Here is a 16,881-nt window from a genome sequence, read left to right as displayed (position 1 = left end):
CTTGGTTCTGACCCTAACTCATCCGATCCCCCTAGTCGGATGTAAGTCTGGACACCCCCGTTATAAAAATAAAATAAAATGTAGTAGTCCCATAATAAGAGAACTAGTTCACAGAAATTGTGATTTATTTAATTATAATCCCGACTTCAGTGTTGGAGTGGAATTAACAAGTACGATGCCAATAAATAATTGTATGTGGAGAGATTTGAAATTGAATAATACTAATCTTTGTCTGAAAAATATTATTAGACAAACAATATGGGCATCAATGGCTAACGAAAAAGGTGTTGGGGAGGGCCATATGAGTGCGTGTGTGTTAGAAAAGTTAGGGTACGTTGCTATCATACGAACTTTTGGTTTGCACTTCTTTTATAGATGCTTTGCCACCATATCCTCCCAATCCCTTTTAAGCTTACTTCATCGTCTCGATCTCTTTTTATTTTTCTACTGAGCTTAGAAACAACGCAGTCCTTCACCTTCACACACTCACACATATACACACAAAAGTAAGCACTCATGCACGTTAACCCATCTCTCTCACTCTCTCAAGTGGGACATAATAAGATGGGCACTGTAGTGTCTTTTCTCACATTTGAACCCTACTAACTACTTAGTGGAGGACAGGACCCCTACATGGACAACTTGGATACCTTACAAATCATGGATGTTTTCTTCTCTTATCTAATCTATTTTAGTTATAATTATGTGATCTCATTATAAGGTCAACCCAACATGCACCACTTATGTCTCTTTCCTTGGTTTTTATGTTCTCTTCTTCATGTCAAAGTTTGGGTCGGTTAGTTTTGTTACTTCTCTATTTGCTTTTCTAAGTCAATGTCATAATAATTCACAAAAAAAGAAGAAGCATATATATAGGATAATGCTAATGTCCGAGATCTTATGGGAGAAGTTAGCATTCTCTAACACTTTATTTTTTCAATGATACCTCTATTTATTTTATCTTTTAGTGAAAACAAATAGGAATATGTTGATCTTTTATTTATTTTATTTTTTATTTTTGAAATTTAAGAGAGGGTTAGGCAAATCTCTACCAGAAAACAAAAAGCCCTTACGTTCTTTTATAGATGTGCCCATAGGCATCTTAAATATGATGTTTTTGAAACTGTTAGGGAGGCTTAGAGGATCCAACCTAACGTTACCAGGGGCAGTAAGATAACTAACTAGAAAATCCACAATTTGATTTGTCTCTCTAAAGGAGAAGGAGAAGTCAATCTGGTAGAATAATAAATGATTGCATTGATTGCCAAATCATTTATTGCAACAACACATTTAATTCTAAAGATTAAATGCCCTTAACATTTATTAGGAAATAGACAAATACTAATTATATAAATAATCATTTACTATGTAAAAAGGCTAATATACCATTGTCTTTTTTGTTAAATGATAAAAATGGGTAGATATATCATTGAAAAAAAAAGTATTGGAGAGTGCTAACGTCCCTATGAGGTCTTGGATGTTAGCGTTCCCCATTATGAAATTTCTAGCCTCAGTTTACAAGTTAAAGAATCATGGACTGTTCATTTTAACCGATAGTTTGTAACCACTTTTCATATGGCTAGAAGTTTGTATCGAGTCGACCTGATCCAATTGGATTTCGATGTGACTTAGACATCCAAAATTTACACTAAAATACTTAAAGTAAGTTTTAAAATATTTATAAAAAATAAAAATAAAGATAAAAATAAATTTTATTTGATTCTTTCAAGTTGGCGTATGAGTTTTTGAGTTCGACTGATTTTGTAAAGCTTTAAAAAGAGAGTTACTATTGCCACACTAATTCCTATATTAGGCCTTGCTTGTTTGCAACGTAAACTACTGCAAACACAAAATCTTGTGTTTATTGAATTTTACGTAGTTTTTTGATTGGAGTGCTTGATTGTGTTCAATGTACAATTTTACGTTTGTTTGATTATCATGTAAACATAAAATAATAATAATAATAATAATAATAATTTTATTTTTAAAATCTTATTTAAAGTTAAATAAAAATGATAAATAATTACATATCACTTTAAAACAAATTGAAAACTTACAGACAAAGCATTTTCATATAGGTCATACAATGTTATTATCTTTAAATCAGGGTTATAATAGAAATCCAAAATCTCTTTAATCAGCTACAATTTACCTTAAAACATCTACTACATGATACCAATTTCCACTTGCTAATTTTCCATTTTGGAAAGAAACCCCATTGCCCTAAACATACCAATATTAGCATTGATAGTGCCTAAATGTAACTCGCCCCAAACTCATTTTAATACCCTACATCTAATGAATAATAATTTTTTTAATTTATACAAAACAAATATAAATTAACACAAGTAAGACTATTATTCCATAATTATTATTTTTTTAATTTAAAAAATAAATATAAATTAACGAGGTAGGATTCTATCCTTCGTTTTTCTTATATTTAAAAAAAAACACCAATATTTAAAAAATCTTTTTTTGTTTTTGTTTTGTAATTTTAAAATATAAATAGAAACTAGCTCCAAGTAGGATTTTATCCCACGATTTTTTGTTTAAATAATAATTATATTAACATTAAGTAATATTTAAAAGAATAATTTACCAAAACAGTAGAGTTTTTGAAATTATTTACCAAAATGGTACACTATTCAAAATATTTCCGAAAACGGTAATTTTACCGTTTTTCGGAATTAATTTTTTTTACCAAAACGGTAAAAATAGTAAAATGTATTTTTTTTATACTGAAAATACCCTTTTTTTGTTTTACATATGTATTTATAATTTTAACCTTAAAAAAATGAAAATCCAACTAAAAAGATTCACTCTTTTTCGGTAATCCAACAATCATATGTATTTACAATTTTTTTTTTACCGAAATCAATTTTATTTTTGTAATTTTAGTCAAAAAATAAAAAAGGGTATTTTCGGTAAAAAAAATATATTTTACTGTTTTTACCGTTTTGGTAAAAAAAATTAATTCCGAAAATGGTAAAATTACCGTTTTCGAAAATATTTTGAATAGTTTACCATTTTGGTAAATAAACGAAAAGTTGTGCATGTTTTGGTAAATCTGCCTATTTAAAAAGTAGGGGAAAATGAGAGAGAGCGGAGAGAGAGGTTTAAGAAGTTAGAGAGAGAGACAGAGGAAACTTAAATAATGTAAATTTTTGTGGAGGTATTTTCTTCGAAACACTTTACGAAGATTTCATTGTAATTTTAATTAAGTTTTGTATTACTTTACGGTGGGTCCCACCAAAAATTTAGCATCCAAGCAACTCCACATCTCGCAAACAAATGTAAACGTTTCTGTTTGCGCTTGTTTATGGTGCAAACAAGCAGGACCTTAATCATCAAAGAATTGCACACAATTGGTGTGGTGTTAGTAAGAGTTGGTGTGGCAATAGCAACTTTCTTTAAAAATTGAGGAAGAGAAGGTTGGAGGCAAACTAAAGAGTTGTTAAAAGGTTTGCATCCTCTTGTATGGAGATTTGTGTGTGTGTGTGTGTGTGTGTGTTTTGCCTACTTAAACAATTGCTTCCTATTAATTTCTTGTTTAAGTTTTGGTATAAGAGAAAGCCTTTTTTTTATTTCAATAGTTCAAAGGGGCAAAAGGTTTGAGAAATAATGACATATTTGACGTGGGAACTAAGTAGTGTAATGGGTACCCATTTGATTAAAACCAAACCCGGAGTTGATAGAATGGTTCTGGTTCCATTTTACTGAACCGATTAGAGTCACTTCTCTTCAAATCGAACCAATTGAGAACCAAAACTGATAGGAATCCATAGAAATTGAGCATCTAAACCATTTAAAAGAGAATTTTTTTCTTTTTTTACAGTTCCGATGTAGATTCCATCATTTTGAGAAACAAAATTAGAATCAAAACTGAGAAAAATTAACGATTGTAAATCCTATAGGAATTGAATCCGAACCGACCCATTGACACCCCTAGCGAGAACACATTAGAGAGACTGAGTATTTATTTTTGAAAAATTTTGTGCATCAACAAACACCGAACGAATTTCCTAAGACTCATACTTAGTTTTTGGTGCACTTTATTCAAAGAATTTAAGAGAGTTCTTGTTTTAGGACTGAATTTCACTTTAGTATGGGACTTTCTATTTAATGTATTTTTGAATTATTATTTTTGAGTTACTGTATACCATGTGTTGAAATTTTGGGTTGGGCCGGACTTCTAAACCCATTTAATATTGGGCTGGGTTGGGCAACCATGGATACATACTTTTTCATTACCTAACCATCACCCAATGGATCCATCCTGAGCTGGTGATTCGGTGTATCCCACACATCATATTACATCACTTCACATGCTCTATTATCTCCATTAATCTCAATTCAAAACATTGTATATGATTGCATCCATTAATTATTCCTTCTCATCTCTATTAAAGAAATTATTTAAGATGACCATAGTAGTATTAAAAATTTGACACTAGGGATGGGAATGGGTCTGATAGTAATTCAACTATTGGGATCAGAATTGGAACCAAATTAGATATATATGATAATGGGGCAAGGCTAGGTGGGCTAACAAAATTTAAAACCATGATCTTAATTACAATCAGTTTCTCTCTTTGTCTAATTTGCTGAATGAGTGTTCATGAGCCCATGATGAAACTTCAGTCGGTTCTTGTCAAATATCCAAACCAGGAACACATCATGATTCATGAAGAAGAATGTGAGAAATGAAACTATTGTCATCGAGTTCGATCCATTTTTTAAAAATAAAATAGGACCCAAAATTTCACCGTATTTAGAATTCGAAAATATGACATCGATTCCAAAGATCACGCTTTGGGTAGGAATGTCAATGGGCTGGTTTGGGCCAGGCTTGGTTTAATGCTAACCTAGCCGTAAAGAGGCGGCCTGTACCCTAGACTATCGTTATACCCGGATCGAGCCTAAGTTGCCTAAACAGAAGCACCGTCATAATGGGCCCAGTTTATTTGAGATTTTACAAGAATCTAAATTCATGAACTTTGTTCAACATTGTTTTTCATCAAAATAATGGTCCAATCTCCATCCTAGTGGGCCCGTTTGCATTTGATGGGTTTGAAAATTTTGAGTCCAATCCAATCTTTTCAGGCTCAATGTCAATGGTCCAAACACCTTTTTTTTTTTTTTTTTTTTTTTTAAAGATTGGGCCAAGCTAACAAGCCAATAAGCCCTAGTTTTGGGAGCTTACTAACCTTAAAAAAAAAAATCCTTTTTTCACTTACCACTTTTTTAACCTACTGATTGCACTTCAATTCGTAGCTTTCTAGGGTTTAAAACTTATTCATTTGCTTATGTTCTATTTTTCTCGTGTTCTCTTTGAAATCAAAGTATTTCTTGTAATATGGTTTTGAAAAGTCCAACTTTGTAAATATGGTTCAGTAATGGCCATGTATTTATATTGAATGCACAACAATTTCCATAGGCATATTGTCGAGGAAGAAAAAAAGAAGAAGAAAAGAGTGCAATATTTTTTAAAATTATTTTTGGGTTGTAATAATTCAAATGGAGTGCAAAGGGGAATTTTTTTAATGATGGAGTGCAATTGGTGATGTGCAACTAGTCAGTCTCTTCGGGAATTAATAGAACTGTACCCATGTTGAATAATTTCTGAATTTAGTTGGGGACTCGCTTTACTCTCAAAATGTTGGATTGTCCAGTGATTTTAGAAAAGATTGAGAGTATGTTTTAAATTGTTTTTTTTGATAATTTTTTGGAAAAAATCTATTGCCACACTAACTTTTACTAAGAGAACACAGTGCTCATAATAAAAGTTAGGGGAGACCATGGTTTTTAAACTCGTCCGAGATTGAGATGTATCGCCCGAGTTAATTTGGTATCGCAGTCTAACGAGATCAACTCACAATGAGTCATGAGACGACCGCGTATCGTGAGATATGCGAGTCATCTCGGACGATATTTTCGCAAAACTCGGATGATATGAACGAGATATACGAGACATTACAGATTTTACGTTAACTCACGAGACAAACGAGGACGAGATTTTCAAAATCTCGTCTGAGTTTTACCGAATATTTTTGAAATTAGTGATGGACCAATGATGCACATTGAATCAACACCATTAAATTGTGGGCCATTTTCCGAAATTGCAAATATAGGATGCTTCTCAACTGCTAATTATTGATGTAATCGGATACTTAGGATCATAAATTACTATGATCCCCTCAATAGTAAGGCAATCAATGGGTCCAAAATCTGATCCATTCAAATTCGATAATTTCAAATCTCGATTGAAGATTTGGGTTCTGAAAATAGTTTGGCTGTCAATGGATCCAAAATCCTATTTGTGCCTATTAGATAACTTCATACATGGATTAAAGATTTGGGTTCCAATAAAAATTAGATCCGATAAGAATTTAATGCAATAATCTATCGAATGGAATATGGATCAATCGTGTCCCTATTCGATAAAATGTGAGAAAGTAAGTCAATTGTGTTACATAATTGTGAAGTTTCTTTGTATTTTATTTTTTGAAATATTGCTTCTTTGTATTTTATATGTCAAATCATACTTATAATATGATGAAAATTAATTGAAACATATTTGAATCATATTGAGATCGAATAAAAACCAATTCCAATAAGGGTCGATCCAATTTTTATAATACCGATTTTTATCGAATTGAAATTAGTGTTTTAATTAATATTTTTGATGATAAGTTTGATGCTCTTTAAATATTGTGTTTGGAAAACAAATTTAGTGCACTTATGCAATGAAAATGAAACAACGTAATAATGTAAATATTTAATTTATTTATTTTGATATGTATATTATGAATTTTTTTTAATTTTATATTTTTTGGGGGGTTCATTTTTTTAATAGGAATCAATTTTGAATTTTTCAGATTTTTAGATTTTTTAAATGGTTAAAAACCATTGTTTCAATATCGAACGAGACGATTCGACTCGACGTATCGTCCGATTCAACTCGGTATCGGAGGTGAACGAGACGACACGGAATACCGAGTTTAAAAACCATGGGGGAGACAGTAAAAGCTCTCATAAAAACACTGTAAACCGAAGTTGATCGTACGAGGCAACTCGGTAAACGTGGCGAGGGCGAGGAGCAGGACGAGTCATGAGACGTCGGGTTTTAAAAGCCAGATTTTCGACGACTCTTCTTCCCCCAAGTCCTCGAAACCCTAATCAAACTCTCCAAAACCCTAATGGATTCAAGGGAAGACTAGATAATCCTGATTTCTCTGATCGATCATCGCTTTGGAGGTGGAGGTGGTGGTGGAGGTGGAGTTGCAGAGTAATAATGGGGATAATTAGGAACAATTTCATATTCTTGATGGGGACTGTATGTGGAGTTTACATTGCTCAGAACTACAACGTTCCCAACATCAAAAGGGTAGCGAATACAGCGGTCTTGATGGCGAAGCACATCGAAGAAACTTACAGGAAGCCCAAGAAGAGAGACGACGATGATTAGTTGCCACAAATAGAGAGAGAGATTGTTTTTAAAAATTACTTACAGGTTCTTCTTCTTGATCATCTTCTCTGTTTGATGGTCTTATCTTCAAGAGTGTTTCTTGAGAATTACTATCGTGTCTCTTTTAAGAATTATGAAATGGTGAAACTTGTCGAAGTTTCAATGTGAATGGACATCAGATCAGATCAGTGTTGGTTGAGACTTAATGAGATTTACATTCATTTCGTTAATGGAAAAATTGAATTGTTTTCTGTCTGATATTTGTTTCTTAATTTGAATTGTAGATTAAAGTGAGTCTCCAACTGAACTGAGAAATTAAAGTTTGACAATCTTCAAAATTATTAATCAATTATCAGGCCTAGGTCTAATCATCTTAAGCATGGTAACCAAGTTCGGATTCAGCAATTATTTGGCGAGGTTTTGACTGGGTTAGTTTTTGAAACAAATTCGGGAAAATTTTGGAGACTATACAAATGATGATTTTGGGTTTTCTTTCCAAAATCCATCATTCCAAACTTCCCCAAAAACCATATCTAAATCTTGAGATTTGAAGGTTGTAGAAGATAAAATTATGAGGTTAAAGGGTGAAAATCTTACCATGTTTGGAAATTAATTGATAAATCATTGATGAATTCGTTGATTTGCCAATTTAATCGGTTGATCCCTTATTCGGGGAATTTTTATGCTTTTTTGAATAAAAATCGGAGAATTTTGTGATTATGATCTTAAGCAAAACTCCGGCCCTACTTAACACTGTATAATTCTTTTAGTTCCCCTAATCACGTGTTCTTGCCTTTAGATGCCTCAAATGTAGGGATGGAAAAGGAATCACTTAAGGATTGTTAATCTATGCTTCAAACATTAGGAAAAAGTATGAAAAAGGTATCAAACAGCTCCACAACCCAAAGAAGGAGGACCCATCTCTCCTTAGTTTGTTCATCAACTATAAGGTTTGGACCCTTTATCGATGGGCTTGTTATAGAAACTGCCGTAGATGGAGGTTTCAGGTTCTAGAGTATAGATAGATGGGACGGAATGGCCCTTTTCATGTTGGAAATTATCAGAACCATTAGAATAATATTGCTGCCTTAAACAAGAAAGTAAATGAGCGACCAGCTTTTGCAGTGGCAAGCCTCTATGATCTTTTCGTCTTCCGCCGGGGCTTGAAGTACTGTTTTAATTTTTATTTGTTTTTGTTTTTGTTTTATATAGGGTTCTAGGTTAGGGATTATTTATATGAAATACTATGAAGTGGGAATGAGTCAGAGTCAGCAATTAAAGCTAGAAAACAAGCTCTCTAAGGTCCAGGGATATCCTAGGATCTTGTGATTTCAAAATGAGAGTGATACATCATGTATAAGATATTGTAACTAAGAGAATGGGATCAAATAATCTGTTTTTGTAATTTCCTCAAGAAAATGGATTATTATTTTGTTGAAAATGGAGTACAATTATCTTCTTATGGAAGAACACATGTTTATTCCCACTGCTGGAATCTGTGGCTGAAACAGGCTTGCTGTTCAGATCTTTTATTTATCTACCCAATTATCACGCTATCTCCACAAATCTGATTAAACGGTTGATTTGGATTGCAAATTTTCAGTTAACTTAGCACCTGTGACTCTAATGTGAGGGTGTTCTAGATCATTATTTTACTTTTTCAGTATTGGCTATTTTTCTTCTTCTTTCATTTGCTGCATCTTTAGTGAGACACATGTCTTTACAAAGTTGAAAGCCTGGGTCTACTCTTAATGGAATTCAAGTAATGTTTATAAAGACACTTTATCTGATGTGATTTGGCCTTATATGGCTGTAAATTCTGGAAATTTACATATTTCTTATGTTATGGTTTGAAACTTGCACACTGCACACATAAAAATTGAAGATGCGGAGACTAAAACAGTGCTTCTCATATTTGATTTACTTGGGGCTTCTTGTGTTATCTCTGGCATTTTCCAAATGCTGTAAATTCTGCTGATATATTTGTTTGGTCATTTGGATATTGACATTATAAACATGCTTGCTAAAATCTGAATGTTCACTTTAGGTTCATATTACAATAGGAAAAAATGGAAGTAACAGTTGTGTTTCTAGGGCTTGTGATAATACCCAATCATGCAACAGGAAACCGATAATGATAAATGATGGTGGGGTGTTGTCTAGGAAAAAGTATTTGTTTTTTGTGCATCCTGATAAAGTTGGGAAAAGTGAGAGACCAAATTCTAAGCTCCATTGGATTGATTTTTTTAAGAGGAAAACTTGGGTTTTCATGAGAAGAAGCAAAACTTGTTGCAAGCTAGAATTCAACATATATATATATATATATATATATATATATATATATATATATATTTATATTTTTTATTATTACTTTTTTTTTAAACACTTGACTCATTTCGCAATGACAGAATCGATTCTATTGATTCTAAATCCTAGCCTCTGCAGTGAACTTGAGGTAGAGAATTAATCATAAGAGTTACTTCAATGCTAAGAAAATGTTTTTTTTTATGGGTTTAATTGTGAAGGCAGGTTTAAAAACTAATCTTAATCGTCCTTACAAAATAGCCCAAATCTATTTCTAGTATTTTATTTGATAGCTGGTAAATCATGTCATTAAATCTAGCCATATTTCTATTCCAAATTCTTGAAAAGCTTGGAGGCAAGGCTCATTTTTCCATGTTACTCTAGATACGGCTTCTTAGAATGATTTTGTACTAAAGAGATGCGTAATTCTTTCATACTATAAAATATTAGGTTGGGAAGATTAAAGTTTTGGAACTCCCTTCTACCCTTACCTGGATAGTAACCAAGAAAGACACATGTAGTGGACCAATTATAATGTTTTTGGGAAGGGGGTGATGAAAAACTAAGTCATTAATTGTTTCAATTGGAAAAGAAGTCAAAACACTCAAATATGAAGAGATTGAGCTCAAGATTGAATTAGATTTGGCTTATTGGAAGGAGGAAATTAGCTTCAACTTTGAGATCACCTCCACAATAATTTCCATAAGATTTAGCAAGTGAATGAAGTTTCTGCTTCTTACTATTCTTTTTTGACAGGGTTAACACTTTCTTGTTTTCACATAAATCAAACATGTGGCCAATTTGAATACAGTTATAATAATGATCCTTTTGGCGTCGTAAAATCTCCCAAAATTTGTTTAGTATTTCACATAATTTGTCTGTAAAATTTTCTTGGAAATAAGTTAGTGTTCAGAATCTTGGGCTTGTCAAAAAGCTTATTCTACATTATCAATTTTTTGCTTGGCAATATCAATTGAATGTCGTATCGTAGGCCATGTAGATATATCTGAATTCTTTATTCTTTTGTGATAAGTGATACGTCTGAATTCTAATTGTTCACTCTCTTAAAGATTGCAACAAGATGGAAAATGATTGAACTCAACCATTTGTTCAGTTTCATCTGTTCGCACATGTTTATTAGACCCGTTTGCTGTCTACATTTTTTTATTATTTAAATTTAGTCTTCCATGTTAAAGCAAACAGATGAAATTCATTTTCGACTCATGCTTTGTTTTAATTCTTTCTCTGTGAAGATTTTTCTCAAAAACATGCCAATCAATATAAGAAATCTTCGTGGTTTAATCTTAGGCCGTTGCTTGAAGGTTTGGACTTCAATGACTATCCAGTTTGGATACATGCCTTAGCTCCCCTTCACCTCTTTATATATATAAAGAGGTGGATTTCATTCAAATTTGACACATTTAATTGGTTTTTATTTTTGTTCTCATTCCCCACATTACGTTGCTAATCAAGGTTGTTTATCGATATTTTGGTGTTCTAAAAACATGAATAAATTCAGCAAATCTATCACTAAAATTCATGGTCAAATTGTTGAAGCATAGAATCAACTTTGCCAGTAATCCATTGTTGATCAAGGTTTACTTGTTTGGGGAAAGTATCGGTTTAAAGACAACAATATTTCTCATGTCTCGGATTGATATTCTATATTCTTCAATCTTTTTTTCTTCTTGTTTGCCAAATTTCTCATATCTTGATATATGCATGCATCAATTCATCTATTAAGCTTCCCCCCCATACTATCCCTCCCCCCTCTCTCTTTCCCCACCCTATTTCAGATTTACCCCTATGATGGTGTGTCCAATGGGGGGAAATTGAAACTTGTGATTCCTCAAGAACTGTAGGATGTGATTTTCAAATTCATGTTTCTTGGAACGCAATTTTTTTTTTCCTGAATTATACATATTAACATGTGATTGAATTTATCTTCCTGTAGTTTATGGTACGAGGTACAGCATGATACTTTAACCAAGCTAATACTTGTGTATTTATTGCATCATTGTACATAAAAGTTGTCATATATATTTTTTTGGTGCATACATGCATCAATTCATCTATAAAAGTCGGCCTCCACATTAACTGCAGTTATGGTGTGTCTGGGGATAAATTGTGATGTGAAGTTCCTTTCTCCCTTTTCTAATAAATTTTTACAATTATAAAAAAATAAAATAAATTGTGATGTGATCTTCAGGAAATGATTTTCATATAGTAATTTTTTCTGGAACACGCATTCTTATATATTATACATTATCTAAATTATTAAATATCTAGACCTAAATTACACATTATACTCTGAAGCTGTCAAAGATGGGGGTGAAGGGTCTTTCTTACTCAAAAACCGCCAGTTGTCAACGTAGGCAAGTCGATCAGGATCTAGATCTGGAAGTGTTAGCTGACCTAGTGCTGTCAAAATCTTTTCAGTTTCACCAAGAAGACGGGCTGCTTTGAGGATGCTCTCTCCCCTCTTTTTAGTGGCTCTGCAAAAGCACATTGTGGATATAACATGTGGTAAGTTGGTTAGACAAGCACCCAATATGTCTGATATTGATTGAGATAATTGTACAAACAATTCTTCGGATGTCTGATACCGGTTTTCGGAGCCCTGTAGAATAGTTCGACCGATTCTATACATGGAATTTGCTGGCAAAACCTTGTTGGGCCATTCAAGCGGGTTATCTATCATTCCACATCCACTTCTATGAGTATTCCTGAACTCCATCACATAATTCTTTCCGGCATCAGCGAGTCTTTCGACTATCTCTTTAGGGCTTTTTCCTTCAAGGGCCAATTTCCGAAGGTCCAAATCTAACCACTTATAATTAAGGTCAACCCCTAGCCACATAATATCTGCTGCTGTACTTATATTCCTCAACTCTCCTTTCTTGTCTAGGTTCTTTTCTACAAGTCTGACATACCTTAGGCCTTCCCTTACGCCAAGTAGCAATCTTTTGATTTCATGATTTTCGATATTGGGAAGTGCAATGGCAACGCTTGTGAGGGTCACAACAGGTAGAGCCCAACCATGAGGAGCTTCTTTGGAACCCAGTGAGGGAATTTGGTCACTGTCGAAGTCTCTCACTCCTTTAAAACCTTGTGACATGGTCGACTTATCCAAAAGATGTATAAGATGTGTCGGCTGCATCCTCCTTCCCCTGTTAATCCAACAATCTATAGCGTCACATGTGTTCTTTGCAATCATCTCAACCAATTTCTCCTCATCCTCAAGATACATAACATGGCTCAGGTCTACTTTCGTGCTGTCATCTTTTGGAAAACTTCCTTTCGATTTGGGTGCCATCTGTGATCTCTTGAAGAAGCAGCATGAGAACTTATTAACCTGGTTCACAAAGAATAGGAAGACAAACTGAATAAATTTGCTTGCCAACACTAGTGTAGTCTGTATTCCTATACAGAAGTCCAGTAATAGATTTTTGGCATTGTGGACAAATTTCCTACATCGTTGGCCATGAATGCGAAAAGCGAATGGGCTCTCTTTCCAATCCACCAGTCTCTGGATCCAAAACTTTTCTACTTTGAACATGTTTCTGAAGCTTCCGTTCACTTTTTCTTGGCACCTGAAACAATTAATGGAGTTGAGCCATCTACCAGCCGGGGCAATGGTACCAACCCCTACTGCAATACTCTGAATAACAAGAACCAACTTGGTTGACCACTTATAATCAGATTCACCCCTACAAAATTTCATGGAGCCTATATTCATGTACGATCGAAGGATAGTTTCCATTAAGATAAGAGTGTTAAGGAGACAGAATGCTCCAGAAGCAGCGCATATCACCCAGTGTCCCATCACAAACTGAGGGCTACTAGTATGAGCCATCATCCAAGATTTTTTAACAGCTTCTGTTATTTCCTTAACTGAAGGTTTTACCTGATTATCTAAGCTTTCATTCTTACATTGTTCCATGCGTTCTTGGAGTTTTACGCGGTATTGTTTTTCTAGCAAATGTTTAGTGGTGGGAACAGTTAAAGCAGATAACACTAAGATTACAAGTAAAACAAGCATTGAAAACAGGATTACAGTATGTTCTGGTAGGAAAATGTAAATTGCACCCGTACCCATTTGTATGGAAACATTAGTGACAAGCGTGACGACAAGAATACTTAAAGCCACTATGTTCATGCAGGATTCTTTGTTGTTCATGGTTCCCAGAGAGGGCATGAAATTAGCCATCGCTGTGCAGATCAAGATGGTACTACTAAGCTTGGCGAGCTGGTCTTGGCGGTGAGCCATGTAGCTAGTCAAATCCATCGGAAATTTTACTGCGACGGATAGGATTGTTAGCGTAGCAGAATTGAGAGAGAAGTGTCTGCAAGGAAACCATAGCTTCTTGTATCGGAGCCCAAGAAAGGCATCTGTAGCCATTGCAAACGAGCATGCCAGAGAAGCTACTGCAACATAGATGCCGATCCATAGCATTGGTTTACCGAACATAGAGTCATCCAGATCTCCGTTGAAGTTGCAGCCGGTCCTTCCCATCTCTCACTGTGAGTATTTGATCTTGTCAGTTATCTTTAAACATTGAATTATTAGTTCTAAAGGCTTTGTGATCAACAGATTTTTATGTTGACCTTATATTAGATTTCATGCTACACAATTTGCTGTATAACATACTATGTTTGATGTAAGCATCTCACCTAAAACCAATATGTGAAGCCAACATGTCACGAGAAGTTGAAATTCGTTGTTTCCTCCTTAACTCAAAAATTTGATGTTATTCTATGTAATGTTTTGTGGAATAACTTACTGGACCCACTAACAATATTTGCTGATCTTTTTACTTATATTTGCTGATCTTTTGGTGGACTTAATACTCAAGTAATCAGCTTAATCGACGACTTTCAATAATTAGATTTGAGCATTTTTCTATGTTTTTTAATGAATTGGTTCTAACATCTATATATAATTATATATCATTAATCTTGTATATAGGTCCACCTGGATATTGTTGGGATATTCATGACAATGATGGTCCCAAAGAGTGGTCCACAGGCTATCTAAGGTGGATGACATCAAGCCTTTGATGGTATTTGGAACAGCAAATTCTCACTTCTAGTGAACATGGTGGCTTCGAGGCGCTGCCCATAGTAGTTTCACTTTCATGAGTTTGCTCAAGTCAAACTTGATCTGGTCCCATTGTTAATTGATTTGCAAGCAAAATGGCTGAAAGTCGTTGAAGACAAGCTTTGTTCACACTTGAATTTCTAGAAGACAAGGGCTGTGCTGCCACTTGTTATTTTGGGTCACCCTATGAGGACCAATTGATTATTTGAATTATTTTTTTTCCTTCTTTATTTTGATCTGAGGTGATTAATTAGTTGGCATTTTGTTATCATTGTTCTTGGTTGATTAAGATTAACGATCCACGATTTAGTGAATATTTTAGATATCTCATATTTTCTAACTGATGATGCCCCTCTTAGACATTGAGAAGAGTTTGATGCCAAGATTTGCATCACCCACGTCATCCCTGAAATCAGGGGCTCCGCTAACTTGATCTTCTCTTATATATTAATGCCAAATGACTTGAATACCGTCGTTTTCGACCTCAAAATCAAGGGCTCCACTATCTCAGTCTTCTCTTATATATATTAATGCCAGCCGACCTGAATTATTCTGTCTTCAACCTCTTATTATGTCTAGAGGTTGAAAATGAGGGTATTTAGATCATTTGGCATTGAGATATAAGAGAAGGACCCATTGAATTTGAGGACTGATGTGGCATTGTGGCAAGTTGGCTGTTATGTGAAGCTTTTGCATCAAAATTGATCTCCTTGACCACAGCCACGGTCATCTCTTATAAATTAATGATGTTATCTTCAACCTCTAGTCGAAAATTCTTGATTTTTCTCTAAAGAATCTGTCATCTTGAAGCTCTTCAACCTCTATGATAAATTATTCTCAATCAATTTAACCTCATCACCGACTCATTATTTTCAACTTCATCTTAACCATTTGTAAAAGCAAAACCCTAGATTTTTCCATTCAAAACTCCGTTGTCTTATATTTCTCCAATCCTATCTTGATCACTGAGGTTTGAAGGTTTGGTAGATATAATCCCAAGGGTGGAGATAAAAGTTAAAAAAAATGTGTAATCTAGACATACCCCTCCATGTTTTGGAAAATATTTGAGATACCCCTATAGTGTCAAATTGATGATGTGCTCCCTCACATTCAACCTTAGGATTCCATATACTTCCAAGCTACAAACCTCAAAGGCATTTCTAATGGAATTTTGGGTAGAAAAATCTAGTGTTTTTTTTTTTTTTTGTTTTTGTTCGGTTTTTTGTTTAGAGGTCGAAGTTGAGGGCATATAGGTTATTTAATATTAGTCTATAAGAGGAGACTGAGGTCAAGGGACCATGCCACCAGTTTGAAAAAATAAGGGGCATCTCAAATATTCCCCAAAAATTAGAGGGGTTATGTTTAAATCACCCTAAATTATTTTTACAAAAATGTCTGAAACTCGTTCTCGAAAAAAAAAAAAAGAAAAGACAAAAGATCTAACAGTTTTTGGCCGCAGGTTGAAGACAAGGGTTTATAAGTCATTTTCATCGGTCTTAGATCTAGGTCAAGGAAAATTTGAAGAAACTGAAAGTGCACAGAATCTGAGAATTAGGGAGACACAAATGTTCATTGCACGACTAAGAACAATATTAAATTAGAGACTTAAATCGAAATTTGACAATTGGTTGCATTCAAGGTTGCAAAAAGATCTCGTGATCTCATCGGTTGAAAATAATAATCATGCAGTAATAATGAAAGAATTTGTTTTTTTTTTTTTTTCTCTTTTTTGTAGGTTAGTAGCGATAATAATGACACCATTGAGAGTTTTTCTGGCTCTGATACCATGTAGGAATAACAAGATAATTTGCGAATGAACTATAAAACCGTGTATAACTAATCCCACAACCTAATCTAATCCTAATTACATTAATTACGTTAGGATAATGGTCTGGTGTACCCATATACACCTTGATACAATACAACGTACTGATATTCTAATATGAACAACAATTGAAGTTCCCTGAAGCCCATACCTAATCCTGATGTGTGGCCCTTATCTAGCAAC

General features: G+C 34.0%; 2 protein-coding genes across 5 annotated transcripts; one reads left to right on the top strand and one right to left on the bottom strand.

Annotated features, from left to right (window-relative positions):
- Positions 1–7,055: 7,055 nt before the first annotated feature.
- On the top strand, positions 7,056–15,144 carry LOC147389426 (uncharacterized). Of its 4 annotated transcripts, XM_086418523.1 has the most exons (5): positions 7,056–7,513; positions 12,212–12,587; positions 12,681–13,840; positions 13,936–14,296; positions 14,742–15,144. In XM_086418523.1, the coding sequence occupies exon 1, from the start codon at positions 7,112–7,114 to the stop codon at positions 7,466–7,468; it is 357 nt and encodes a 118-aa protein (XP_086274649.1). In that variant the 5' UTR covers positions 7,056–7,111; the 3' UTR covers positions 7,469–7,513; positions 12,212–12,587; positions 12,681–13,840; positions 13,936–14,296; positions 14,742–15,144. The 4 variants fall into 4 exon arrangements, with proteins under 4 accessions (XP_086274649.1, XP_086274648.1, XP_086274647.1 ...); XM_086418522.1 differs by lacking the exon at positions 12,681–13,840 and having other exon boundaries at positions 12,212–12,298; XM_086418521.1 differs by having other exon boundaries at positions 12,212–13,840.
- On the bottom strand, positions 11,886–14,288 carry LOC147389427 (uncharacterized). The gene is made up of 2 exons (XM_086418518.1): positions 12,379–14,288; positions 11,886–12,267 (listed from the first exon to the last, which is right to left on the bottom strand). The coding sequence occupies exons 1-2, from the start codon at positions 14,286–14,288 to the stop codon at positions 12,069–12,071; spliced, it is 2,109 nt and encodes a 702-aa protein (XP_086274644.1). The 3' UTR covers positions 11,886–12,068.
- Positions 15,145–16,881: the final 1,737 nt, after the last annotated feature.

The sequence above is a fragment of the Akebia trifoliata genome, chromosome 12 (assembly GCF_017979445.1).
Source record: "Akebia trifoliata isolate Shusen 1 chromosome 12, ASM1797944v1, whole genome shotgun sequence".
Lineage (NCBI taxonomy): Eukaryota > Viridiplantae > Streptophyta > Magnoliopsida > Ranunculales > Lardizabalaceae > Akebia > Akebia trifoliata.
This window is presented reverse-complemented; position numbering and strand designations above follow the sequence as displayed.